The sequence below is a fragment of the Neoarius graeffei genome, chromosome 1, assembly GCF_027579695.1.
Source record: "Neoarius graeffei isolate fNeoGra1 chromosome 1, fNeoGra1.pri, whole genome shotgun sequence".
Classification (NCBI taxonomy): domain Eukaryota; kingdom Metazoa; phylum Chordata; class Actinopteri; order Siluriformes; family Ariidae; genus Neoarius; species Neoarius graeffei.
Genome location: NC_083569.1, coordinates 7,910,865 through 7,938,425, shown reverse-complemented (window position 1 = coordinate 7,938,425; position 27,561 = coordinate 7,910,865). Strand labels below are relative to the sequence as shown.

Genomic DNA, 27,561 nt, shown 5'->3' with positions numbered 1-27,561 from the left:
ATAGTCAGCTGGGATAGGCTCCAGCTAGCCCGTGACCCTGCACAGGATAAGCGGCTACAGATAATGGAGGGTAGGTTCCTGTGGTGCAAGAGGAATAAAGCACTTCAGGATGTCATCTTATTGGAGAATAACTGACTTCAGGGTTCTCTTCTCATCCATACTGTACTAATATCCAGTAAATTAACTGAAATGTTATCAGATGGCCTCAATAAGGCTCATTTGGAAGCTGTTCATCTTTCCACAAATTGCCCTGAACTAAAAAGCACTTTAAAAAAAAAAAATACTGGAATCAGATTGCAACTCATCTTTATTTTAACACGATTAATAAAACATCGACTTTGCTACTGGTCAGTGTACTATTTCAGAGGATTTGACCCTACGCTGGAGGCGATCAGGCTAGCCGAGATCGAAATACCTCCTGTACAAAGATAGTTTTATTTATTTATTCAAAAAAAAAAAGCCTTGAAGACGTGAAACATCTGCCTGTTTTTTTTTTCTTCTCGTGTGTGTATTCCTGATTGAAAAAGAGAGATGGATTGCAACAGCCTCCATGCGAGAGAAAGGCCTTAAGTGGGAACATCACGTCTCTCGTTTGGACCGTTTCCTCAAAGCAGGAACAAAAATGGAGTAATGAGGACACTTGGGTGAAAAAGGCACCATTGTAGGAAGTCATACTGATGGATTACGGACGTAAGAGGAAACTTTCTTTTGTCACAATCGGACTGCTGTTTTTCCTGAGTGGTATTGAATATGGTGAGTGTCTGATCGTGCGTTTAGAGGTTAACAGATTGTTTGTGGATTGAATATAAACGCTGTGTGTGCGCTACTGTTTCTCCAGTTAGCAAAAAACCCTCTACTGTAGGAGGAAAGGACAAAAATGTGAATTAGAATTTGGTAAACAAAATGACTTTGGCTTACGTTAGACTATTATATTAAATTATTCTTCATTATAGCAAATTAAATTTTTCTTTTGATGTATTATTTTATACCGTCAAGAAAATGGATCATGACGACGACTCCTTGATCTTTAGTTTTTTTTGTTGTTGTTGTTTGTTTTAATAAATACTGTATAATAAAAACCACTGGGAATGAGGTGTGGCCTTTAAACCTGGAAGACACAATGAAGGAGGCGTGGCCTCTGTGCCTGTCAGTTCCAGGAAAGGAGGTGTGGCCTATGAACCTTTCAGTTTCAGTGATCCTTCTTCACCCGTCAGACCAATGGAAGGGGGTGTGGCCTGTAAACCTGCCAATCCCAAGAAAAGCGGCGTGGTTTATATGCCTTCCGACGAATCCCAAGTTCTCATCGCAACGAAATGGAACCTGTTGAAAGGACACGAGGAGGTGCCTTGATGACGTCATCAACCAGGTTACAGACTTCCTGCGTTCTCGTAACTGATCTATTTTTATTTATCCCCCTCTCTTTCTCTCTCGAAGCTGTTATCCTCCCGACTATATGGAGGTATCTGCAGATTCTCGATGCCCCGCCGTATTTCCTCGGACTCGGTCTGTCCGCGTTCAGTTTCAGTGGACTCGTGACGGGGCCGTTATTCGGACGCTGGTCTGATCGAACCCGCACTACAAAGACCATCATCCTTTTCTCGAACCTCTTTGAGATTGTGGGTGAGTGTTGAGAGAAAGATCCAGGCCAGAATTATGAGGTCTACACTCGCGTGTGATACATCAGGAATAAAAGACTTGTGGGGTGTGCTGTTGTAGGGAAACAATCAACAAAATTCTCAACGATGATTGTGAGGTGTGATGAAGCTGAGTTACTGTAGCACCCCAAACTTGATTATTTTCCAATAACAGCATGTCATGAGGTGTTTTGTTCATCTAACACCATAGCGAATTACCAACAATTATGGTATTTTATTGGTTTTGTTCTTGTTTCTATAGGAACGGAAATTTGTATGGTGGACTTTCTTGACTAAATAAAAAATGTAACCATTGAGGACTAAAAGCTTCCAAACACGCAGTTATTGGAAAACCATCAACTTTGGAGTGATGACAAAAAGTCTGCTTATTACTGTAGTCTTATTGGGCCACATCACACCACCAAAGTATTTTATTCCTTACACAGTTCATATTGTACACTAAGAACTATTTCTTCATACAGGGAACTTCATGTACTTCATAGGCTACTCAAAATGGCTTCTCCTGTCCAGTCGACTTGTTGCAGGTGAGAATGGTTAGACTTTGATCTACACCGATTTCAAAATCCAAACATGGGTAGCACTCACTAAACTGCAAATTCTCACATAATCGGTTTTCCTGGTGATGCAGTGAACCATCTTTTATCTTGAGGAATCTTTAAAACTTGTGTTTTACAACATGGCTTGTATATAAAATGATCCCAGGCGTCGGAGCTGGCGCAGGTTCGTCCATTTTTGGCTTCCTGACACGGACCACCTTTCCTGAAGAACGAGCTCGAGTGTTCGCCGCTGTGATGGCATCACGACAAGCCGGACTCCTGATCGGTCAGTCGAAGTCATTTGTGGTTTTGTGGCATAGCATGATACTAAAGTCAGACTCCATTACTGAGAACTGATGACATTGTAAGTCAAAAACTAACTAAGAATTTGGCCCAACCACCAGCCAGTGTTGTAGTCGAGTCACTAAACCTCGAGTCCGAGTCTAGTCTCGAGTCCCCAGTGTAGAGGTCTGCGTGGGTCGGATTTTTCAGTCCCGCCCGCGCCCGCATTGTGCAGTCCCACTCCCACCTGCGCCCGCAAAGAATTATGATTTTCAGTCCCGCTCCCGCCCGCGCCCATAAAAAAATTATGATTTTCAGTCCCGCTCCCGCCCGCGCCTGCCATATTTTGTCCCGCTCCCGCCCGCAAATCCCGCATGATGCAGACATTCGCGTTATTTCTCAGGAAAGTTCTTGTCTTGACACAGTGTGATGGTGCCCCGCCCCCTACTTTGAATGGATTTGAGCATAAATATCTACAGCTCACGTTTGTTATTGTTTACCTTGTTTCTGAATTCAGCATGTAGTATCTCTAATAATAATAATTACTGCTGTCAAACGATAATCGCAAATCACACATTTTTATCACATGAGAAACCATTGCAATTCTTTGATCAGCATAAAAAAGTGAATGGGCTTGCTTTGTACCAGTGTATTTTTTTTTCTTTTTTTTATTATTACAAAGCAGAGCTAGTAAAAGAAGTGAATTGATTTACTGCTTGCGTTAGTCTACAACTTTAATCAGAGAGACAGGTTACACAGTGACGGTAGGCTTGACTCAATGCTATCCCAGAAATCCTTCCTGTAATATGCAAATTTGGCCGCCTCTGATTGGACAGCCAAATTTGCATATTACAGGAAGGATTTCTGGGATAGCATTGAGTCAAGCCTACCGTCACTGTGTAACCTGTCTCTCTGATTAAAGTTGTAGACTACTGCAACAAGTAAATCAACTTACTTGTGGTTTTCTTGCTAGCTGGGTGTGAACTGCGAGTCATTAGAGTGATCAAAGAATTTCTTCTTAGGGTGATTAATGGCAAGTTTAAGATGCCATTTCTCACTCAATCTGGCAATCTGACTTTCTCTGCGAATTTAGGCATCTTAAAATGTTTTTATTAATGCCAAATAAAATTTCTAGCACAAATTATATATGATAGACATAAAAATTTATAATTTATAAATTTTATTTCAAGCACGTTTTTAGTTAGCGGGACTGCAGCTTATCACCGCTCCCACCCGCTCCGCATATGTGCATTCCCGCTCCCGCCCACGCGCGCATATGTGCACTTCCGGTCTCGCCCGTGCCCGCAATGAGCTTTCAAAATTTGTCCCTCGCCGCACTGCTTTGCGGCGGGTCCCGCGAGTCCCGCGGGACTCCTGCGGGAGTGCAGGGCTCTACCCCAGTGTTCAAATCCGAGTCATTAAAGAAAATTTCAAGTCGAGTCCGAGAACAATACTCCAACTGCACCATTTGACGGTGGCTGTCGCTGCCTTTATATGTGAAAGCGTCTCTGCTACTGTGTCGGACTAACGTCACTGCTCGACTGCCCCATTTTAGTTAATAGGCTACAGGTAAAAAGCTTGTTCATCGCTCAGCAAGCCCCGCCCACTCTCAACAGGGCAAATAACATGAGAGAGGGTTAACACTAGCTAGTTCATCGCTCAGCAAGCAAGCCCCGCCCACTATCAACAGAGCAATGAACATAGCATGTCACTTCCTTCTCTGGGTGTGGTCTTGCCAAATGACGATTGAAGTTCGAGGTTGTCCCCGTCGTCTCCTCGATAGTTCTTCTACATATGGAACACATAGCAGTGCATTTTTTTCCCCCCACTGCACGAGAAGTCTGTATAAGCAAAGCAGACAATCCTAGGAGCGTTCTCTCCAGGCATTTTAGCGCCGTCATGTTCATGTTTGTTCCTGAACACGACGTATGAACAGGTGAATGTGCATTCTCTTGCATGAAATTAGTATAAAATTAATGTAGATATAAATGTAAATATCTTATGCCAAATTATTATGGCATGTTACAAAAAAAAAAAAAAATCAGAGTCCTCGTCTCCAATTTACAAGTCCAAATGCAGTGAATGCACGAGTCCAAGTCAAATCACGAGTCCTGGACTCGAGTACTACAAGCCTGCCACTAGCACAAGGGTAATTCTCAACATGATACTACCATCACCATGCTTTGCCTCCAAACATATTTTATAAAAACTTATTCACAACACTTGATTTCATTGCGGCGGCATGGTGGTGTAGTGGTTAGCGCTGTCGCCTCACAGCAAGAAGGTCCTGGGTTCGAGCCCAGCGGCCGATGAGGGCCTTTCTGTGTGTTGTTTGCATGTTGTGTCCGTGTGGGTTTGCTCCGGTTTCCCCCGCAGTCCAAAGGCATGCAGGTTAGGCTAATTGGTGGCTCTAAATTGGCCGTAAGTGTGAATGGTTGTCTGTGTGTCAGCCCTGCGATGACCTGGCGACTTGTCCAGGGTGTACCATAGTCAGCTGGGATAGGCTCCAGCTTGCCTGCGACCCTGTAGGACAGGATAAGCGGCTACAGATAATGGATGGATGGATGGATGGATGGATAATTTCATTGCATTTTCTTTGAAGTTTAAAAATCCATAATGTTCTAAAATTGCTCGCTGGATGGATTGAACTAGTAGACCTCTCTCACCATGCATGGGTTCAGTCTTCCTGAAAAGGGAAAAAAAAAGTCCTATTTCAGGAAAAAATATTTTCACCCCAAGGGAGAAGGGGTGGGGTTGTTTATAGATAGACAGGGTAGGTCTTATTGTTTGCTTTCTTCCATGATGATATACAGTGGCTTGTTGTTTGTAGGGCCTGCTTTTAACATTTTCCTGCGATTGTGCGATTTTCAACTGGGACCGTTCATCGTGAACAAGTACACCGCTCCTGGGGTAAGACCACCCAAACAAAAAGGCACAGAGTCATGGGCTCTATCCAAAATAGTGTTCGTTAAATAACATAGGTTAAAATGTCTGATGTACTATTTTGGTATAATATTTAGTACATTAGTATGCAGCCACTGGTGTGACCAAGTATACCAAGATATTCTGTGATATGATGATACTGTTAACCCCTAAACGCAAACCAGTTCCTTTGCCCTGTATTTGTTTCAGCTCTTCATGTGTACCATGTGGCTGGTGCTCCAGTTAGCCGTGGTTGTGCTGTACTGGGACGTCCCTCCGCTGGACTCCGTACCCGAGATGCACACTGCCCTTCACTGTGTCAGGGAAGAAGAGGAGCGACCTCTTGTGTGCTCGCAGGGTGACGATAGTACACCGGTGTCAGGTTCCTGCACCATGGTGCTATCTGACCAGACCGAGACGCAGCTTTCAGAAGACCTCGCACCTGCCTCAGACAGTCCTCATTCCCTGGATGACCCCTTCGAGAACTTCAACGCCAGCCAAGGTGCGTGTCGTGTGGGCTGAAGTTGTTGCCAGGGCGATGACTGTGTGAAGCTGCGAATATATAATAATTCCATCATAAATTTTATATAACTTAAGAATAATTTCTAGGTAGTGAATCGAATGAACGACGAAGGGGGTTGTTAATACTCTACAGATTTATGTTCTTGCAGCCTGTACAACTGAGTGATTCTAAGCAATGCTATTTATCTCCAAGTAACCTTCAGGTTATCAGAAGAAAAGACGACTTGACAAGCAGTGGGAATGGGGGGGGATAATTTGAGGCTGGATCCGGGACTTCTCTTTAGGATTAAGCTGGCACAAGGGTCATTTTCAACATGATGCTGCTACCACCACCATGCTTCATTTGTTTCAAAAGGACTTTTTCAGAATCCAATTAGATCCATCCAGTTTGCCAAAACGTGGGCACGATTTCTTGAACGGAGAGCTCAAAGTAACAAATTACAAGCTACACTTAATTACAATTTTATCACCCGAGTTGATTATACCATGGCCATATTAAAGGTAGACGGCCTTTCGATTTCATAAAATCAGTGAAATTTAGTTCCCTCTGAAATTTGGTCATTGTGATGCGTGTTTATTTCTGTAATATCTCACAAAATATCAGGCCATTCTGTGGCTGGGAAGTTATTTAATTTGAGGGGATTAAAGCAAATAATGTGCATGAAATATAATCGCTCGCTTCGTGCAGTCAAGCAAACAGAGGAAGTGCATGCGCGTGTGCGCATGTGCAGGTTTACCTTTGAGCATGCACTGACAGTTCTATCATTCTGTCGCTAAACGAACAGCTGATCACCAGTGCTGGGCACATTACTTTGAAAAAGTAATTAGTTACAAGTACTAGTTACTTCTCCAAAAAAGTAATTGCATTAGTAACTGCGTTACTTCACTAGAAAAGTAACTAGTTACCAGGAAAAGTATTTATTGCGTTACTTTTTTTTTTTTTTGCTTACAGATACACGAGGATAACTGTTCTTTTCTAGTGAAGTAACGCAGTTACTAACGCATTTACAGAACTTTGTTTCCAGGGCACAGTTTGCATTGGACATAAACATTATTGCCTTTGACTTCAACCAGCGTGAAATTATGCCGGTGTTTCCAGTTCGAAAATGCGACTTTGCGGCTTGGTGCTGCCATTGTCTCTTCCCCATCTCTGTGTGCGCGTGTGTGCGTAGCGGGAAAACACAATCGACTCCACCCACCTAGAACATCTTAGCAAATCACGATTTGTTCTCTTGCATTCAAAGGGTGAATGGGAGAATGTAAAAGCCATATTGGTACATAATTATTATTATATATTGCGGTACCGTGTTGCCAATGCTCATGTTGTCAAGGCGCCCATATCAAATTGTAACGCATCACGTTACTTCCCGAGTAACGGTAACGGCGATACAAATATGGATTAAGTAACTAAGTAATTATTCCGTTACCCAAAATGTGGCTCCGTTAGTAACGCCGTTATACTCTAACGCCGTTATTCCCAGCACTGCTGATCACACCAAGGTGCTCGCTGACCGCCGATATTTATTAGTTTGGTCCTGCGTTTCCTTTCCTTCGTATATAACATAACGTCTTTTCTTCTCACTTTCTGTTACTGTAGACGGTCTTTCGTGCTTCATTCGCACACTCACGTCCTCCGTTTTTCTCTCCTGTTTCAAATTTTGTATCCCACACTTGTATTGAGGTATTTCACCCACGTGACCAAGTCACGTGACGCAGCCATTTTGGACGGCACGCTTAAGTCCTTCAGTGCAAGGCGGTATGAGATGGTGGAGACCTTTGCACATTTTAACAAGAAAGTAAGCTGTGATTCGTGTTAAATCGGATCTGTCTTTTATCACAAACACTGTACCCAGCCTTGGTATGGAGCCCTGTTTATTTATTTCTGTGTCCCGTTTCTTTCCAGCCTCTGTTATTGCGTTTTATGTCTGATGTCTGCTACATGCAACCCTAGACAAATTAACACTGCCTTGTTTCACTGCTCAGATGGGTTAACAAACACTGACCCGTTTACTTTTTGCTGTATATTTTATCAAAATTGCGTTAACTGATAAACTAACCTGAAATGAAATGATCACTGCAAAGTCTGGAGTACTCTGTTGGCTCCCAATCCTGTCTCTTCACAGCTGCAATCCATTTGGCCCTCTTGTCTGGGTCAGTAGGAAACCGGTAGTGATGTGTCGGTCGCGAACGATCCGGTTCAAAGAGCCGGCTCTTTGAAGTGAACGACGGGAGCCGGCTCTTCGGTGGGAGCCGAATTAGTTTTTTGTCCTTAGGTGCCTCAGAGAGAGAGACTTTCACAAAAAAAGTTGCTGTCCGATTGCGTCTTTGTGTTGTCTATTACCATTCAAAGGAAAAAAAGTAGCATGGTGTACGCCTACTTTTTTTGGTTGGGGGGGTTGATGTAATTCACAGCTGCGAAAATAGGAAAATTGGTGTAATGCTTAAAGCTGTGGAGCGCAGGGGAGAGGAGTCTGTGAGGCACCTGAGGAGGGGAAAATCAGCTGTGTATTTTATATTGGTAATATAACACAGTTTTGCATTATGTTTGTGAGAAAATAATTTATTAATTGGTAAGTAAGTTTTATTTCTATAGCTAGAACATTGTTACACTGCTATACTTTACAAAGCTTTACAATGGCTACAAAAACTAAAAAATAAAATGGAAAACATCCTATTGATAAAATATAAATAATAATGTAATTAATTAACTAGTTAATTGCAGCAATTAAATCAAAAATAAAATTTTGGGAGCCAAAAGAGCCGGCTCCTTATAGTAAGAAGAGCCGAAATTCCCATCACTAGAAACGGGTAAAAGGAGCGTCCTGCACGCCGTCCCTGTCTGTTGTGGCAGCCCACAGCACAACAAGCAAACACCATGGTTATTTATAGAGTGCTTACTGACAAATTAATCTATTCTAGGTGTCTGTAACACGTTTTTTTTTCAAGCTGGTTCTCCCTCTCTGTCTGCAGCGTTAGTATGTAGCTTGACGTTCAAAATGGCGGACACCAGGGCGTCACGTGACCCTGTGACGTCAGGTGAAATACCTCAATACCTTGTGCGAACGGGGAAAGCCCACCACGTGATAATGGTATGACGTAGTATCTTGTATTGGGTCATGGTGAAGCAGGAAAAAATAGCAGAGAATTTAGGGCCATGTGGCCCTAAATTCATTAATTGTTCTATGAAAAAAACGAAACCTAATAACATTGAAAGTGTGTGATTCAAATTGAGTAGCTTTTGGTCCGCTGAACAAAAAATAATTACAGTGCTGAGCGTAAATGAGTACACCCCCTTTGAAAAGTAACATTTTAAACAATATCTCAATGAACGCAAACAATTTCCAAAATGTTGACGAGACAAAGTTTAATATAACATCTGTTTAACTTATAACGTGAAAGTAAGGTTAATAATATAACTTAGACTACACATTTTTCAGTTTTACTCAAATTAGGGTGGTGCAAAAATGAGTACACCCCACAACATCTAGTACTTTGTATGTCCTCCATGATTTTTAATGACGGCACCAAGTCTTCTAGGCATGGAATGAACAAGTTGGCGACATTTTGCAACATCAATCTTTTTCCATTCTTCAACAACGACCTCTTTTAGTGACTGATGCTCAACTCGTCTCTTCAGAATTCCCCAAAGAAAATAATTTCTTTCCACCACAAAGGTGAAGGCTACAAGAAGATCAGCAAAGCTTTACTTATCAGTCAGAATACTGTAGCAAAAGTGGTACAAAAATTTCAGAAAGCTGGAACTGCAACCATCTCACAGAGACGTCAAGGTCGTCAGTGGAAGTTAACACCTCGACAGGAGCGTCTTCTGATGAGAAGGGTTGAAGAAAATCGGCATGCAAGTTCACTGCAGTTATCTAAAGAAGTAGAAAGCCAAACTGGGGTGACTATTTCCCGGCGTACACTGCAGAAGAATGGCATGCACGGATGGAAGCCTCTCCTAAAGCCCAGGCACAAAAAAGCCCGCCTAGAGTTTGCCAGGGCCCATGCTGACAAAGATGAAGACTACTGGGACTCTATACTCTGGAGTGATGAGACCAAGATAAATGTTTTTGGAACTGATGGCGTCGCAAAGGTGAGGAATACAAAGAAAAATGCCTGGTGCCTACAGTGAAACATGGTGGTGGCAGTGTCCTTATGTGGGGCTGCATTTCATTGATGGCATCATGAATTCACAGACGTATTGCTCTATACTGAAAGAGAAGATGCTACCATCACTCCGTGCCCTTGGTCGTCGTGCACTTTTCCAACACGCATCTGTTGGATTTCTGAAGAAGAACAGGGTGAAAGTGATTCAGTGGCCGAGTACGTCTCCTGATCTGAACCCAATCGAACACCTACGGGGAATTCTGAAGAGACGAGTTGAGCATCAGTCACTAAAAGAGGTCGTTGTTGAAGAATGGAAAAAGATTGATGTTGCAAAATGTCGCCAACTTGTTCATTCCATGCCTAGAAGACTTGGTGCCGTCATTAAAAATCATGGAGGCCATACAAATTACTAGATGTTGTGGGGTGTACTCATTTTTGCACCACCCTAATTTGAGTAAAACTGAAAAATGTGTAATCTAAGTTTATATTATTAACCTTACTTTAAATTGTGGATATTAATATTAATAGTGAATTAACATGGCTGAAATTGCACGTTGTGACTATTTGAATGCTGACGGTCTTCTTCAGTGCTTCAAGTGTTTAAACGGTTGGACTCCCATCCACAAGGTTAGTAAAAAATTCTGGAAAACACTCGTAGGAATGCTTTCATATCAAAAACAAATCGTTTTCCGAACAGCCAAGAATTTCCTTCAAACCAGACTTTCCTGAAACTGAAATTGTTAGCTGGGCGGCTCTCGGTAAAATGTTTTCATCACCCCTGGGGAGAAGGGAGTTGTTGAGTATAGATCGAGGCTGCACCAGTGTGTGTGTGGGTGTGTGTGGGTGGGATCACTCTTCATCGATTCCTCCTGTTGCGACTGAGGGAGATGATCTCAGACTGGGGAAAGTCTTTATTGACCTGTGCACCTTTTCTACGTTTGTGCGTTTGTGATATACTGCGATATAGCTTTTATCGATCCGTGCCACAGCTTTGTCTCCTTCACTTATCCGTCTCTCTTTTCTTCTCTCTTTAGAGTTCCTGAGGGAGGAGGTGGTGGTTCTCCTGACCGCACAGTTCATCACGCTCTTTAATCAGACCGCACTCGAGGTGCATTCTTATTCTTAGACAAGAGAATGGTTAGCTTTTTGAGCCAGTTAGTGTACTGGTATTTACTTAATTTTTGTAGCAAGGTCTCAAACGCTCAAACTTCTTGCACTTGAGAGATCTCACCTCTCACTGTTTCCATGGAAACAACCACCGATTTGAAAACCCAAAATGGTGTAGAATGGTATTTTACATAATAAGAGTATTAATACGAGAATATTATTCGGGTTAATGTTAAAGAAAGCATCATTGTGTCGTCTTTAGACCATGGTCACGCCAATGACGCAGAAGTACTTCGGCTTTGGTGAGCTGGGGAACAGTGTGATGTACGGACTGTGTGGCGTGGAGGTCATCGTCGGGTTCTTTGTCGTTCGCTGGCTGAGCCGCATGCTGGAGGAGCGTGTGCTGCTCGCTGCCGGCCTGATCGTGAGCTGCGTGGCCTGTGTCTGGTGCCTCGTCTTCCTTGCCGACCCCAAGGGTAAGCGTGCGAGTGTGTGTGTGAGTGAGTTATAAAGTGTGAGAGCTCAGTTGGCCACATGCCCGGACAGACTGGCACACACCTGCGTGTGGACAGCCACAATATGCTGGCTCTGTTTGATGCCAGGTGGTGCGTGTAGAGCGGTGCTCTTTTCTTCCTGCAATATCACTCTGTGTGTGTTTGTTGTTGATGTTTTTTTTTTTTAAATCAAATAAAAATGCAGTATATCTTCCAGTAGGGTGCAGAAGAATTCAAACACTGTCAAGAAGTGTATGGACACTTCGAAACATTTTTTTCAATTATTCATGACTACCTGCTGTGCTCACAGTGAAAAATACAACAAACGGAGGATAATTAAAAAGGCACAGATGTTTGCCTGATGGGTCTGGATGACAAAAAGTGCTCCATGGGCAATAAAACGAAACCAGACCAAGCGAAAGGAATCTTAAAACCTATACAGTGCTGTTTGGTGTTTTGCCAAGAATGAACGTTTTCTTTGTGGTAGCCTGTTTTGCACGAACAGCACATCTCGGAGTGTTTTATTCCTCTTACACGATACTAATTTTCCAGCAAGTGTCGCCAGGCAAAACAAACCTCGCCCAGCAGCACTTATTTTCCACCTGTAGGTTGATAATGGTAATTTCTCAGTCATCAGCTGTCAGGTGATTGTCCTATGAAAATCTATGACCTTGGTCAAGGTCAAAGGTCATGGCGGCAACTGAAAGCGCATATGGGACTTCTTACAGTGGTGCTTGAAAGTTCGTGAACCCTTTAGAACCCTTTCTATATTTCTGCATAAATAGGACCGAAAACATCAGACTTTCACACAAGTCCTAAAAGTAGATAAAGAGACCCCAGTTAAGGAAAATGATCCAATGGCAAAAGTATGGGAACCTCTAGGATTAGCAGTTCATTTGAAGATGAAATTAGAGTCAGGTGTGAGTGAGCACCGTTTTATTTCAAGAACAGGGATCTATCAAAGTCTGATCGTCACAACGCATGTTTGTGGAAGTGTATCATGGCACGAACAAAGGAGATTTCTGAGGACCTCAGAAAAAGCGTTGTTGATGCTCATCAGGCTGGAAAAGGTTATAAAACCATCTCTAAAGAGTTTGGACTCCACCAATCCACAGTCAGACAGATTGTGTACAAATGGAGGAAATTCAAGACCATTGTTACCCTCCCCAGGAGTGGTCGACCAACAAAGATCACTCCAAGAGCAAGGCGTGTAATAGTCGGCGAGGTCACAAAGGACCCCAGGGTAACTTCTAAGCAACTGAAGGCCTCTCTCACATTGGCTAATGTTAATGTTCATGAGTCCACCATCAGGAGAACACTGAACAACAATGGTGTGCATGGCAGGGTTGCAAGGAGAAAGCCACTGCTCTCCAAAAAGAACATTGCTGCTCATTTGCCGTTTGCTAAAGTGGACAAAGACGTGGACAAGCCAGAAGCCTATTGGAAAAATGTTTTGTGGATGGATGAGACCCAAATAGAACTTTTTGGTTTAAATGAGAAGCGTTATGTTTGGAGAAAGGAAAACACTGCATTCCAGCATAAGAACCTTATCCCATCTGTGAAACATGGTGGTGGTCGTATCATGGTTTGGGCCTGTTTTGCTGCATCTGGGCCAGGACGGCTTGTCATCATTGATGGAACAATGAATTCTGAATTATACCAGCGAATTCTAAAGGAAAATGTCAGGACATCTGTCCATGATCTGAATCTCAAGAGAAGGTGGGTCATGCAGCAAGACAATGACCCTAAGCACACAAGTCGTTCTACCAAAGAATGGTTCGAGAAGAATAAAGTGAATGTTTTGGAATGGCCAAGTCAAAGTCCTGACCTTAATCCAATGGAAATGTTGTGGAAGGACCTGAAGCGAGCAGTTCATATGAAGAAACCCACCAACATCCCAGAGTTGAAGCTGTTCTATACGGAGGAACGGGCTAAAATTCCTCCAAGCCGGTGTGCAGGACTGATCCAACAGTTACCGCAAACGTTTAGTTGCAGTTATTGCTGCACAAGGGGGTCACACCAGATACTGAAAGCAAAGGTTCACATACTTTTGCCACTCACAGATATGGAATATTGGATCATTTTCCTCAATCAACAAATGACCAAGTATAATATTTTTCATCTCAATTGTTTAACTGGGTTGTCTTTATCTACTTGTGTGAAAATCTGATGATGTTTTAGGTCATATTTATGCAGAAATATAGAAAATTCTAAAGGGTTCACAAACTTTTCAAGCACCACTGTATATGTTGATAATGGGAAACATCTGGCTGTCATGAACCATTTTAAAGTTATAGCCCTTTGAAAACCCATGACCTTGAGTTTGACCTTTCAAGGTCAAAGATCATGGTGCCAAATGAAAGGCCATACTGGAGTTCCTATATGCTCATACTAGTAAACGTCTATCTATCTATCGGCAACCGTTTGAGTTATAATGGAAAATGTTATTTTGACCGAAAGGTTGACCTTTCCGGTAGCCTTGACCTGATTACCCCCAAAATGTAATCAGGTAATCTATAGAGAATTGCCCACCTACCCTGAAAATTTGAAGTCAGTCGGTGCAACCGTCTAGACGCTAGATTGTTAACAGGCAGACACACAAACAAACAAACCGCACTGATTGCAATAATTAATGCAATTTTACTGATTAAAATTACTGCGTTGTATCCATTTATAGTTACGTGGAACAACCATGAAACAAGAGAGTCCCTGTTATCACTTGCATTATCAAGCAGCTATAACCAGTCGTGCCATCACCTCATCGAAAACCTCACCTGTCCAGAGTTATGCATGTTGTTACTATAGAAACAATACACAGTTGTGTGTAAAAGTCTTAGGCACGTGTAAAGAAATGCTGTTGACCAAAAACGGCTTTAAAAATACTATAAACAGTAATCAGTAAGCCATAATAAATGAAACGAAGTCGATATTTGGTGTGAGACGACCCTTTGCTTTACACGGAGTGCAGAATTATTAGGCAAGTTGTATTTTTGAGGATTAGTTTTATTATTGAACAACAACTATGTTCTCAATCAAACAAAAAGACTCATAAATATCAAAGCTGAATACGTATGGAAGTTAGAGTGGGGCGTTTTTAGTTTTGGCCATTTTAGGAGAATGTGTATGTGTTCAGGTAACTTTCACTGTGCAGAATTATTAGGCAACTTAATAAAAACCAAATATGTAGCCAGTTCACTTATTTATTTTCACCAGGTACACTGATATGACAACTCCAGATTTGCAAATAAACATATCTGACATTCAAACACAAAACAAAAACAAATCAGTGACCAATATAGCCACCCTTCTTCATGAGGACGCTCAAAAGCCTTCCATCCATAGATTCTGTCAATTTCTTTATCTGTTCACGACCAACATTGTGTGCAGCAGCAACCACGGCCTCCCAGACGCTGTTCAGAGAGGTGTACTGTTTTCCCTCTTTGTAGACCTCACGTTTTATAATGGACCACAGGTTCTCTATGGGGTTTAGGTCAGGTGAACAAGGGGGCCATGTCATTATTTTTTTCACCTTTCAGGCCTTTACTGGCTAGCCACGCAGTGGAGTATTTGGACGCATGAGATGGAGCGTTATCCTGCATGAAAATCATGTTCTTGAAAGATGCTGACTTTTTCCTATACCACTGCTTGAAGGTTTCTTCCAGGAACTGGCAGTAGGTCTGGGAGTTGAGTTTGAGTCCATCCTCAACTCGAAAAGGTCCAACAAGCTCGTCTTTGATGATACCAGCCCATAGCAGTACTCCACCTCCACCTTGCTGGCGTCCGAGTCGGAGTGGAGCTCCGTGCCCATTACTGATCCAGCCACAGGCCCATCCATCTGGCCCATCAAGAGTCACGCTCATCTCATCAGACCACAGCACCTTAGAAAAATCAGTCTTAAGATATTTCTTGGCCCAGTCTTGACGTTTTATCTTGTGTGCCTTACTCAGTGGTGGTCGTTTTTCAGCCTTCCTTACCTTGGCCATGTCCCTCAGTATTGCACACCTTGTACTCTTTGACACTCCAGGAATGTTGCAACTCTGGAATATGGCAGAACTGGATGCTAATGGCTGCTTGTTAGCTTCACGCTTGATTTTCCGCAGATCATGTGCAGTTATTTTGTGCCTTTTTTTTCCCCACACGCTTCTTTCGACCCTGTTGACTATTTGCAATGAAACGCTTGATTGTTTGGTGATCACGTTTCAACATCTTCGCAATTTCAAGAGTGCTGCATCCGTCTGCAAGACATCTCACAATTTTATACTTTTCAAAGTCTGTCAGATCTCTCTTCTGACCCGTTTTGCCAGAGGAAAAGAGGTTGCCTAATAATTATGCACACCTGATATAGGGTGTTGATGTCATTAGACCACACCCCCTCTCATTACACAGATGCACAGCACCTGATATACTTAATTGGTAGTAGGCTTTCAAGCCTAAACAGCTTGGAGTGGGACAACATGAATTAAAAGGATGCTGTGGTCAAAATACTCACTTGCCTAATAATTCTGCACTCAGTGTAGTCTCAGGTCCAGTGAGTGCAGTTTGATAAGGAAATGAGCTGTAGGTTTTACTGAGCGTCTTCCAGAACCAGCCACGGTCCTTCTGGACACTCTGTCATACTCAGTTCTTAATTTTGCACCAAAACCCAGTAGCCTTCATTATGTTTTCTTTTTCAGGGCCTGATTACACGAGGACGCTGTCGAATAAAAACGACTAAATATTTTATCGGAAGTGCCTTTCGTCTACACGGGGACGGCGTTTCCGAGGCTGAAAAACGGGAAAAATTGAAAACGCCTTCCAGAGTGGATAAGTTAAAAACAGCCCCCGTTGCATATCCGTCTAAACTACCCAATACGCGAAACTCTGCTCGGATCTGCTCACGTCGGGTACGCGCTTACGTCATACATATGTCATATACTGTACATGCCAGCCCGGGAAGTAAAAAAGTAAGAGCATGTCTGATTACATCGATCCAACGGACCTTCAAGCTGCTCTGGCAGCTTTAATAAACGTCCAGGAGTCCTTCGAACATCTATACCGAATAGCCAGAGTAGTCAAAGTTTTCGCGGCGCAGATGTGCAGATCAGACAAGACGGAAGACGTTGCGCATGCGTGCAGACATAGCGGAGGTCTTTCACAGCGCCACCTAGCCGCCTGGCATGCACATCCAATTGAATTCCACACATTTATGCGTCACCGTATAGACGCAGAGTTCCTCCTTGAAAACGGTCGTGCAGACGCGGAAAAAAGTGAGAACGAAAACGGACTTTTGCGTTTTTGTTTCAGACTGTCCCCGTGTAAAGTGGGCCTCGATCTGAAAAGAAAATGCTCTCTTATGGAATATGCTGCGCAGATACAAACTTTTAATTTTTTTCGTAACGTTTAATTTTGTGCTGGAAAAAAAAAAAAAAAAACCCACAAACGTTTGGAACGTGAAAATGTTTTTGTAATGTTTTGACTGTCATGTACCGTAGAAGTCATACAATAGAAATCTGTAACAAAGTTTGTACGGGAAAAAAATATAGATATATAATATAGACGCAGTATTGCGTATGCGCTCGGAAATGGATCAACAAAACACTTCTGACCAATCAAAATGGAGAATTCAGCACCGCTGTGGTAGAAGGGTAGTAGTTAGGCAGAACCCTGGACTAGCTAGGCACCATGTGCATTTCTACTGTACGCTACTGGTACACTGTATCGACTGATCTTTAAAGCTAGACTGCCTTTCAGATTTTTCAAGTGTAGCTCATCAAAAGAATTTTCCCGACACTTAATTATTTTTCTTTAGTGGCTACTGAATTTAAATCACAGACGTCCAATTTTATTAGTCTTAAAAAGAACAATTAATGAATTTAGGGCCATGTGGCCCTAAATTCACCGCTATTTTTTCATGCTTCACCATGACCCAATACAAGATACTACGTCATGCCACCATCACGTGGTGGGCTTTCCCCGTTTTGGGATACAAATTTGAAACAGGAGAGAAAAATGGAGGACGCGAGTGTGCGAATGAAACGTGAAAGAGCGACTAGAGTAACGGAAAGCGAGAAGAAAAGACGTTATGTTATATACGAAGGAAAGGAACCGCAGGACCAAACTAATAAATATCGGCGATTGGCGAGCACCTCGGTGTGATCAGCTGTTCATTTCACGATAGAATGATAGAACTGTCAATGCACGGTCAAAGGTAAGAGCGATTTCATACACATTATTTGCTTTAATCCTCTTGAATTAAATAACTTCCCAGCCACAGAATGGCCTGATATTTTGTGAAATATTACAGAAATAAACATGTATCACAATGACCAAATTCAGCGAGAACTAAATTTCACCGATTTTTTATAAAATCGAAAGGCCGTCTAGCTTTATCATTATTCATTCATGATCGAATTTGTTTTTTATTGAATTAGGTGCAATGATGCACAAAAAAAAGAGCGACGCTTATTGATACCATGATCTAACAGAGTTTTGTTTTTTTGTCCCCCCACTTCCCCGTTTGTTGGTTTCTTAAATCAAATAAATGTGGTAATAGAGATCTTGCAGTCACGTGACCGTTAAGTACACAACCGCCATCTTGTTGGTCAAAAACAGCTGAATACTGCTGCACTCGTGTACAAAATGGATCAATTTCAACCGACGGACTACACGGCTCATTTTTCTAATGAACCGATAACTAGATATATGTCTAAAATAAACGATCTACAGATTTATGACCCTTATGACTTACCGGATGGAGTTTTCACGACCGGATTTTGAACTGCCAGCGGAATACCCGGACGTGTATAATTACCTCATTAACTTTCCCTCGCTGTTCAGTGGTGAAGCACTGCGTGCCTATAAACCTCTGCACAGTTATCTTTACAGAAATTCAGGATTTGTCAGCGACTCAGATGTGGCATCTTGTAAACAAGAATCCTCATTGGATGAGTAAGTCACTTAAGTATTGAGTATAGCACTGACCAGCCGATTATAGAATAGAATAAGGTAATTCCAAATTGTCCGTCTTGTTTACCATGGATCTGGCATTGGAGAGGTAGAGGCTTGGCAGTGGAGATTTGAGTGGCTGTTTTCTGAGCTTAGTCAACAGGCTGGCTCTGCCTGTAGCCTCGCTTTTGCTTCCGCTCCCGGCGCCGCCTCCTTCGCTTTGCTTCCGATAACAATCCACGGAGACCCCGCTGGTCTCGCTATCTCGTCCGGAATGTCGTGCATGCGATGGAAATCGCTACAAACCGTCATTTTCTGCTGGAAACCAATGTCCAGTAAGTCCATACGGTTGTAGTGGATATTGAAGTCCGGTACAGACGAACAACACGCAAAAATACACACAAAAAAAATAAAAAACGTGCACAGGTAGGGAGAGCTTGTAACCGCAGCCGTTGTAGTATGATTGTATATAGTAGGGTTTTCCAGAAGAAAAGGTAGAAGTAAAAGCAGAAGTAGAAGGCGGAATATGGCGTTTGACCGACAAGATGGCGTCTGTCACAATCTGGATCGGCTGTGACGTCACATGCAAGTGCTCCATTGTATTTCAAAACACTTTATCATGGTTTCAAAGTGTAGAATGTTGTTGGGCGTTGTAGGAAATGTGTTCTATTGTGTGTGAGATCAGGTGGCTTTGTGCTGGAGCTGAGCGAGTTCATTATCGGGGTGTTCCTGCAGCTGCTGGGGCTTCCCTTCGTCGCAGTGTCCCAGGTGTCCCTCTTCTCCAAAGTCACTGCAGAGAAGACGCAAGGTGTGTGTGTGAGGATAAAATGAAGCTAAAAGAATAAAATCTCATCATCTTTCATTACCAGACGTCTTATTATAGTGTATGTGCGCGTTTTATATATCCACAGGTTTTAGTCAAGGTGTACGGCGCTCCGTTGGAGGTCTCGCGACCATCCTGGGTCCGCTCTGGGCTGGAGGTTTAACAGGAAACTTGTATGTGATGCTGGGAATGATGCTGTTTCTCCTCACACTCATTATGGTGATTAGTCTTCCGATTACTGATCGGAGATAATACCCGAAATCACTCGTGAGATCAGAATCCGTAATCTGAAGGTGCTTTCGGAAAGATTCTATCGTGACCCTTCTAGTAATTTAATCGGTCTGTACGAACAATCGACAGGCTAATAATAAGCTAGCATGATAATCGACAAACATCCGCAATTTAACTTCTGTTCTTGTCGACACACTGCATTGAGGGATTGTTTAGGTCAGGATATGGTGATGCCTTTCAGAAATCTGGCTGCACAGGCAGCGCTGTAGGCACTGAGACACACTGAGAGAGAGTTTAGGCCCGAAACTCAAATTCAGAAAGGAATTTGGAAAAGTGGGATTTAAAACAGGTTCGTATTGAATGGACTGGGTTTACTATAACCACTGTGTGTGTGTGTTGTTGATCAGATCATGATGGCACTGTCCTACGAAAAACTGGTGGAGCCCCCCGTGGTGCGGCACGCAGACGACTCTGAGGGCGAAGGATAGACGAGGAAGTCCCTCGTTCATACGTCAAACTGTTCAGGTGAGAGGAGGAGGACATTTGGGTTTTTGGGTCACAAGCTGCACCGCTTGACAATCGTTTTATATCAACAGCAGACTCACTAAATTTATGTCGCAAAAATGTTAGTGTTGCCAACCAGCTAGTTAACTTTTATGCAAACTAGCTCATTTTATATCACCAACAACTAGTAATGCATAGCTGACCAAGTAGCTAGTTTATGCAAACTAGCTACTTTTCTGTAGCCAACGTTTATGCAAACTAGCTAATTTTATAGCGCCAACAACTAGTAATGCATAGCTGACCAAACAGCTAGTTTATGCAAACTAGCTACTTTTCTGTAGTCAACGTTTATGCAAACTAACTAATTTTCTAGCGCCAACAACTAGTAATGCATAGCTGACCAAACAGCTAGTTTATGCAAACTAGCTACTTTTCTGTAGCCCACTAGCTAGCTAACGTTTATGCAAACTAGCTAATTTTATATCGCCAACAACTAGTAACGTATAGCTGACCAAGTAGCTAGTTTATGAAAACTAGCTACTTTTCTGTAACCAACTAGCTAGCTAACATTTATGCAAACTAGCTACTTTTCTGTAGCCCACTAGCTAGCTAATGTTTATGCAAACTAGCTAATTTTATATGGCCAACAACTAGTAACACATAGCTGACCAAGTAGCTAGTTTATGCAAACTTGCTACTTTTCTGTAGCCAACTAGCTAGCTAACGTTTATGCAAACTAGCTAATTTTATAGTGCCAACAACTAGTAATGCATAGCTGACCAAATAGCTAGTTTATGAAAACTAGCTACTTTTCTGTAGCCCACTAGCTAGCTAACGTTTATGCAAACTAGCTAATTTTATATCGCCAACAACTAGTAATGCATAGCTGACCAAGTAGCTAGTTTATGCAAACTAGCTACTTTTCTGTAGCCAACTAGCTAGCTAACGTTTATGCAAACTAGCTAATTTTATATCGCCAACGACTAGTAACGCATAGCTGACCAACTAGGTAAAGTTTATGCAGACTAGCTACTTCTATGTAGCCCACTAGCTAGTTAACTTTTACATGGATGAGGGTAATTTCATATAGCCAAGTTATTCATGCATAGCTGACCAGCTAGATAACTTTTATATAGCTGACTAGCTAGTTAACATTTATACAGACTTGTTAATTTTATATAGCCAACAACTAATAATGCATAGCTGACTGACTAGCTACTTTTTTGTAGCCCACTAGCTAGTTAATGTTTATGCAGACTTGTTAATTTTATATAGCCAACAACTAATAATGCATAGCTGACTGACTAGCTACTTTTTTGTAGCCCACTAGCTAGTTAACGTTTATGCAGACTAGTTAATTTTACATAGCCAACAAGTTACTCATGTGTAGCCGACCAGCTAGCTAACATTTATGCAAACTAGCTACTTCTATGTAGCCCACTAGCTAGTTAACTTTTATGCAAACTAGCTAATTTTATATAGCCAGCAATTAGTTATACATAGCTGACCAGCTAGCTGACTTTTCTTTAGCCCACTAGCTAGTTAACGTTTATGTACACTAGCTAATTTTATATAGCCAACAACTAGTAATGCATAGCTGACCAACTAGCTAAAGTTTATCCAGACTAGATATTTTTACATAGCAAACTAGCTAATTTTATATAGTCAACAATTAGTAATGCAGAGCTGACCAACTAGCTAAAGTTTATGCAGACTAGCTACTTCTATGTAGCCCACTAGCTAGTTAACTTTTATGCATACTAGCTAATTTTATATAGCCAGCAATTAGTTATACAGAGCTGACCAGCTAGCTGACTTTTATGTAGCCCACTAGCTAGCGAACACTGATGCAGAATAGCTACTTTTATGTAACTGACTAGCTAGTTAACTTTTACATGGATGAGTTAATTTCATATAGCCAAGTTATTCATGCTTAGCTGACTAGCTAGCTAATGTTTATGCAGACTTGTTAATTTTATATAGCCAACAACTAGTAATGCATAGCTGACCAACTAGCTAGTTTATGCAGACTAGCTACTTTTCTGTAGCCTACTAGCTCGCTAATGTTTATGCAAACTAGCTACTTTTATATCGCCAACGACTAGTAATGCATTTATGCAAACTAGCTAATTTTATGTAGCCAACAACAAGTAATGCATAGCTCAGAAACTAGCTAGACTAGCTACTTTTATGTTGCCCACTAGCTAGTTAATTTTATGTAGCCAACAAGTTACTTATGTATCGCCAACCAGCTAGCTAACGTTTATGCAAACTAGCTACTTCTATGTAGTCAACTAGCTGGTTAACTTTAACATACCCTAGTTATGCGTAACCAAGTAGTTATTTAACTTCTAGTCAACTAGCTAGTTTTATTTAGCAGACTCGCTAGTTTGTTTTATGTAGCAAGCTAGCCAACTAACCTCTAGATAGGCAAGTTTTCTTCACGTAGCCTACTAGCTAGTTAACTTTTGTGTGTTTATTTATGAACATTTGTCATTTTTATGGCCAGTATATGACATGCCCGATGCTGTAGTGAGGATGCTCATGATTTGATAAATTCTGTGGAAAATTAATTCAACTGTAGTGGTTTTTTTTGGCCACCAGTAGTGTGTTTTTTAATGAAAAATCCACTTGCTGCTTTGACACTCTGTTCAGAAAGTGCCCACTTATGTGTTCTAAACAGTGAGGGAAATGTTAACCAGGGTATATTACGAATATTAGAAAATCGGATAAATTGGCGAGCCGGAATTTTTCATTTATTTCCCCCACGCTGAAACACCTGCTCCAATTTCGGCGACGTCGTTAGCTGTTTATCTGAAACAGGGCATGGAGGGCAGAGCCTCAGGATTGCAGGTGATTTATGGACGCTTAAAATCCGTAAAGACGACTATAGGACAGTTTGTTTTATAAAATGCTCATGTAGGTGATGGTGAATTAGGATGGATATGTATGTATTTAGACGAAAGAAAACGCTGTTTAGTATCAGACAACGTGAGAATGTTGCGACATGGACGAGACGCACTTTATTCCAGTCGCGACACTGCGTCTCCAGATGGCCAAGTGAAATGAAAAGATCTATAATTTTTATTTATTTATTTATTTTTTAAATTTCCATTCAGGACAGCAGCTTGCGGTGGTCCGTCTGGCCCGGGTTTGGAGTGCGTGTGGTGCTCAGTGGAACAGATGCTGAAGCCGTGGTAGTTACCAGCTTGTGCCAGGAGCAGCAGACCTCAGACAGCAAGAGGGATGGACACACACGCACGCCCACACATATGCTCACACACACACACCTTATACAGCTCTGCGTGTTATGTAATTTGCACTGTTTTGCATAAAATGTACAGTACCGTAAATATGAAAATGCATTTAAACAAACTACGCAATTTATTGTCTTCAAGTCTTTATGCTAAGGTTGCTTTGATTTGCGTGATTGTAGTTTGCAGTGAGTGTACAGATGAGGGCGCTATTCCTCCACAACACTGAGTGTGTGCGTGTACATGCAAATGTCTCCACAAGGACTGGAATATCTGTCAGTTTTGACCTTGTGGGGACATTTGGCTGGTCCCCACAAGGATTTGTTTGTTTGTTTTTACAAAAACTTCAGCTTTTATTAAAAACAAATGGAGAAAAGAGTTTTGTTTTGATTACTGAGGTTAAGGTTGGAGTTAGATTTAGGTTTTGGTGTAGCATTACCTATGTTAAATGTCATATATTTAATACGTCAGTGGAAGGTCCTCATAAGGCAAAAGTGTGTGTGTGTAGACAGATTTCTCCACAAGAATAGGAATATTTTCCTTTCTTTCTTTTTTTTACCTTGTGGGGACATTTGGTCCTCAGAAAGATGCAAAAACATTCTCACACACACAAAATTATCCTTATGAGGACCTCCCATTGACGTTAAATATGAATGAACGGTCCTCATAAGGATAGTAAGACAAACAAGTGTGTGTGTGTTTTTTTTTTTTATCTTTCCGGGGATTAAATTTCCCCACAGAAACAGAAATATCTGACAGTTTTGATCTTGTGGGGACATTTGCTCGGAAGGTCCTTATAAAAATAGTAAGAGAAACGTGCGTGTGTGAGAGAGAGAGAGGGGGATAGTTGTGAAATAAATTAACTAAAACTATGATGAAATTTGGAATAACTCTCAAACAAGCCCAACTTCACTGTAATTTTAATGTTCCCCGCTTCTGTGTTTACTTTTAATAACTCGAGACACAGGACCAGAACGTTTATATTTTTCATCTTGATAAATCTCCAATTAAAGTCGGCAAAATGGCCGAACTGGAAGAATCGGCACCGAATGCTAACGATGCCGCTTTCTGACATGTAAAATTGATTTTCAGTATTTACGCACATCTGTCTTCGGTGTGATTTACAGCAGAAAGCCGGACGACAAAGTGTTTAACCTCTCACACTTTAATCCAGATTATCTCCCAATCCCTCCTCTCTCTGTGTGTGGCCTGACAGGTTGTAATCCCAGTCTGACACACACATTCACACTCGCCCAGTAGACCACACACACACACACACACACACACACACACACACACACACACACGGCCTGTTAATGCGTTTGATTTAAAAAGAGTCATGACATTATTCATCATAACCCCCCTCATAATTCTGCCAGACACGCCGACCTGATGTTGAGTGACAGCTCGGTAATGATATCCCCTCAGCTCCTTATTGCGCTGGAGAAGGTAAATATTTATGATCCCTCGTGTCCCTGCTGTTAATAAATGCTTGACGAACACTCCAGCTGTGTTACATTTCAGATTTTTACCTCACCTCCTTGACTCTCTTTCCTTGGGTTGCCATCTTATTGTGAAGAAGTAGTAGTAGTCACTTTTTCGGTGCCTGTGCACATACGTTTGGGCATCTGGAATCGACCAACCCACAAACTCTGAAATAAGACAGACACTTTTTTTTTTTTTTGAAACATGTGATTCTAGAAGCCTACAAGATTTGGCTCCCCTTCTTATCGTCCCCAGTCCGAGTATCTCCTCCCACTGCTTGAGAACTACCTTTGCGAAGGTGTGCCTTTTTTTTTTTTGTCCGTACAATTGTTGGACCTGCCAGCATTACGTCAAAGCAAGCACAGAGGAGTACACATTGTTACATCGACCCCTAGGTTCAGACGACAGAAGAGTCAAGTGGATTGAGTTTATTATTACAGTCGGCAAAACCTCTTCGCATTTGCTAACCACTTTGTGTCACACTGCTTGTCCAATCTGCGCCAGTACAATGAAGGACTGGCAACGTAATTGTTCCTAAAAGATGGATCAATACCAACTGTCCATGGCAAAACTACAGACAAGGGAAATGAAAATATTTTAAAAAAGCAATTTATGCTATTTCTTTTCAAACTCTTTCTAACTTGATCTGTTTAGCGCTCGTTAATGCTAACAGCTGAGGTAATAGATGTATGCTAATTTTCTAGAAAGTTTTGCTGGTACTTGTTGCAGGATCCACAATACCATTAAAGGTAGATGACCTTTCAGATTTTTCAAGTGTACAGTAGGTTATCAAAAGAATTTTCCCAAGACCTGATTATTTTTCTTTAGTGGCTACTGAATTTGAATCACAGACTTCCAATTTTATTAGGTTTTTTTTTAAATAGAACAATTAATGAATTTAGGGCTGTGTGGCCCTAAGTTCACCGCTATTTTTTCCTGCTTCACCATGACCCAATACAAGATACTACGTCATGCCACCAGCACATGGTGGGCTTTCCCTGTTTGCGCAAGGCATTGTGGGATACAAATTTGAAACAGGAGAGAAAAATGGAGGACGCGAGTGTGCGAATGAAACGTGAAAGACCGACTACAGTAACGGAAAGCGAGAAGAAAAGACGTTGCTATATACGAAGGAAAGGAAACGCAGGACCAAACTAATAAGTATCGGTGGTCAGCGAGCACCTCCGAGTGATCAGACTGTCTCGTAAAACACTGCTGTAGCTCGGCGCGTCTGCACTGCAGTCTGAATCCAGCGTCGAGATTTCTCCATACTATGATGTTTGAATGTTGCTGGAAAACGGTGAGGGAGAAAAGACGCCATTTTGTTTTTGGTAGCCGACAGTGAAACCTCCACACCAACCAAAAAACTCGCACCAGAATTGCGTAACACGTCACAAAATTTTCAACATTGCTGGGTTTCAGTCACGTGACTTTCTTAGCGGTTTTACCGGAAGTGAAATAGCTGGTGGTCTAAACAACTAGCGATAACGTATCAGAGTATGCTCGTAATCTAGAAGCCAGTGCTTGCTTTAGATATACAGTAGACCCCCGCCTATTCGCGAATTCACATATTCGCAGGATTTTATATAGAGCATATCTCCTATACATTCGCGGAAATCTCAGCGATTCGCGGTCATTTGCGGCGAACATATCGAACGTTTACGCACTGCTACATTCTTGGAGCTGAATGCTCGCTCGCTATTGGCTGAAGTTTGAATGGCGGGCTGCTGCTCATTGGCTGATACGAATGAGCGCATTGTACAGTACAGTCTCGCGGTTCCCGTAGTTCAGACTTGTTCACGTGTTGTGCGTTCTTGGTATTTTTGAATAATTTTTACGCCCTACATTGGCTCCTAAACGCTCTGCATCTTCTAAGGCTCCTGCCAAGGAACCTAAGCGCCAGAAGAAGGTAATGATGCTGCAGGAGAAGGTAGGACTTCTCGATATGCTTCTCAATAGACATCAAAATAAGCATTTGTGAGCAATTTTATGGGGGGGGTTTACAAGTATTCGCGATTTTGGCTTATTTGCGGCCATGTTCGGTCCCTAACCCCCGCGAATACTGAGGGCTTACTGTATTCAGAAGATTGCTATGTACAATGGAATCGACCCCTACAGTCTGGGAAAGAAGGATTTGTTGTACGATCTCGAAAACTACCCTTCAGTCGAGGTCCCTGACATCTCGAACTATCTGGTGTTGCAGACGTCCTTCTACACCGCAAAACAGATGAAAGCGTGGAAGAGTATGGAGGCTTCCAACTTTTTTGTATGTGGCTGGGTAAAGGACCTCGGGATCAAGTCACTGCCAAATGAATCCTGTATTGTTTTTGCCCGTGTAAGTCTGTTTTGTTTTTTAAAGCTTTTTTGTTCGCATCTTTACAACAAAGCGCTGCAAGTTGAAGTGTAAACAAACAGTTGGCTTGATTCTCACTTGTGTTGGCTCTTATCTCTCAGCTAAATCATTCACAAAGATCATCAGAAACCTCTTTAAAGACCTGGATCTTAGTTAAACAAGACGGAGAAGTGATCACGGCGCATTGTAACTGTACAGCTGGGGACGAATTTTGTCGCGACCTTCATGCATATGGACTTTGTGAGGAGTAAACAAAGAAACAGTTGGGGACTTTAGCGCTTCGTGACTAAAAAAAAAAAGTACCGTAAAATAACAACACATAGCAAGTAAAGTACTTGGAAAACACGAAGGACATACCGTGG

The 27,561-nt window shown here is 42.0% G+C and overlaps 1 protein-coding gene across 1 annotated transcript; it reads left to right on the top strand.

Annotated features, from left to right (window-relative positions):
• Positions 1-677: 677 nt before the first annotated feature.
• mfsd8l2 (major facilitator superfamily domain containing 8-like 2) lies at positions 678-23,764 on the top strand. The gene is made up of 12 exons (XM_060921458.1): positions 678-753; positions 1,435-1,620; positions 2,117-2,179; positions 2,358-2,477; positions 5,304-5,383; positions 5,606-5,897; positions 11,059-11,132; positions 11,394-11,607; positions 19,235-19,357; positions 19,461-19,591; positions 20,011-20,128; positions 23,227-23,764. Exons 1-11 carry the CDS (start codon positions 678-680, stop codon positions 20,089-20,091), a joined length of 1,440 nt encoding a protein of 479 aa, XP_060777441.1. The 3' UTR covers positions 20,092-20,128; positions 23,227-23,764.
• The last annotated feature ends 3,797 nt before the right edge of the window (positions 23,765-27,561 follow it).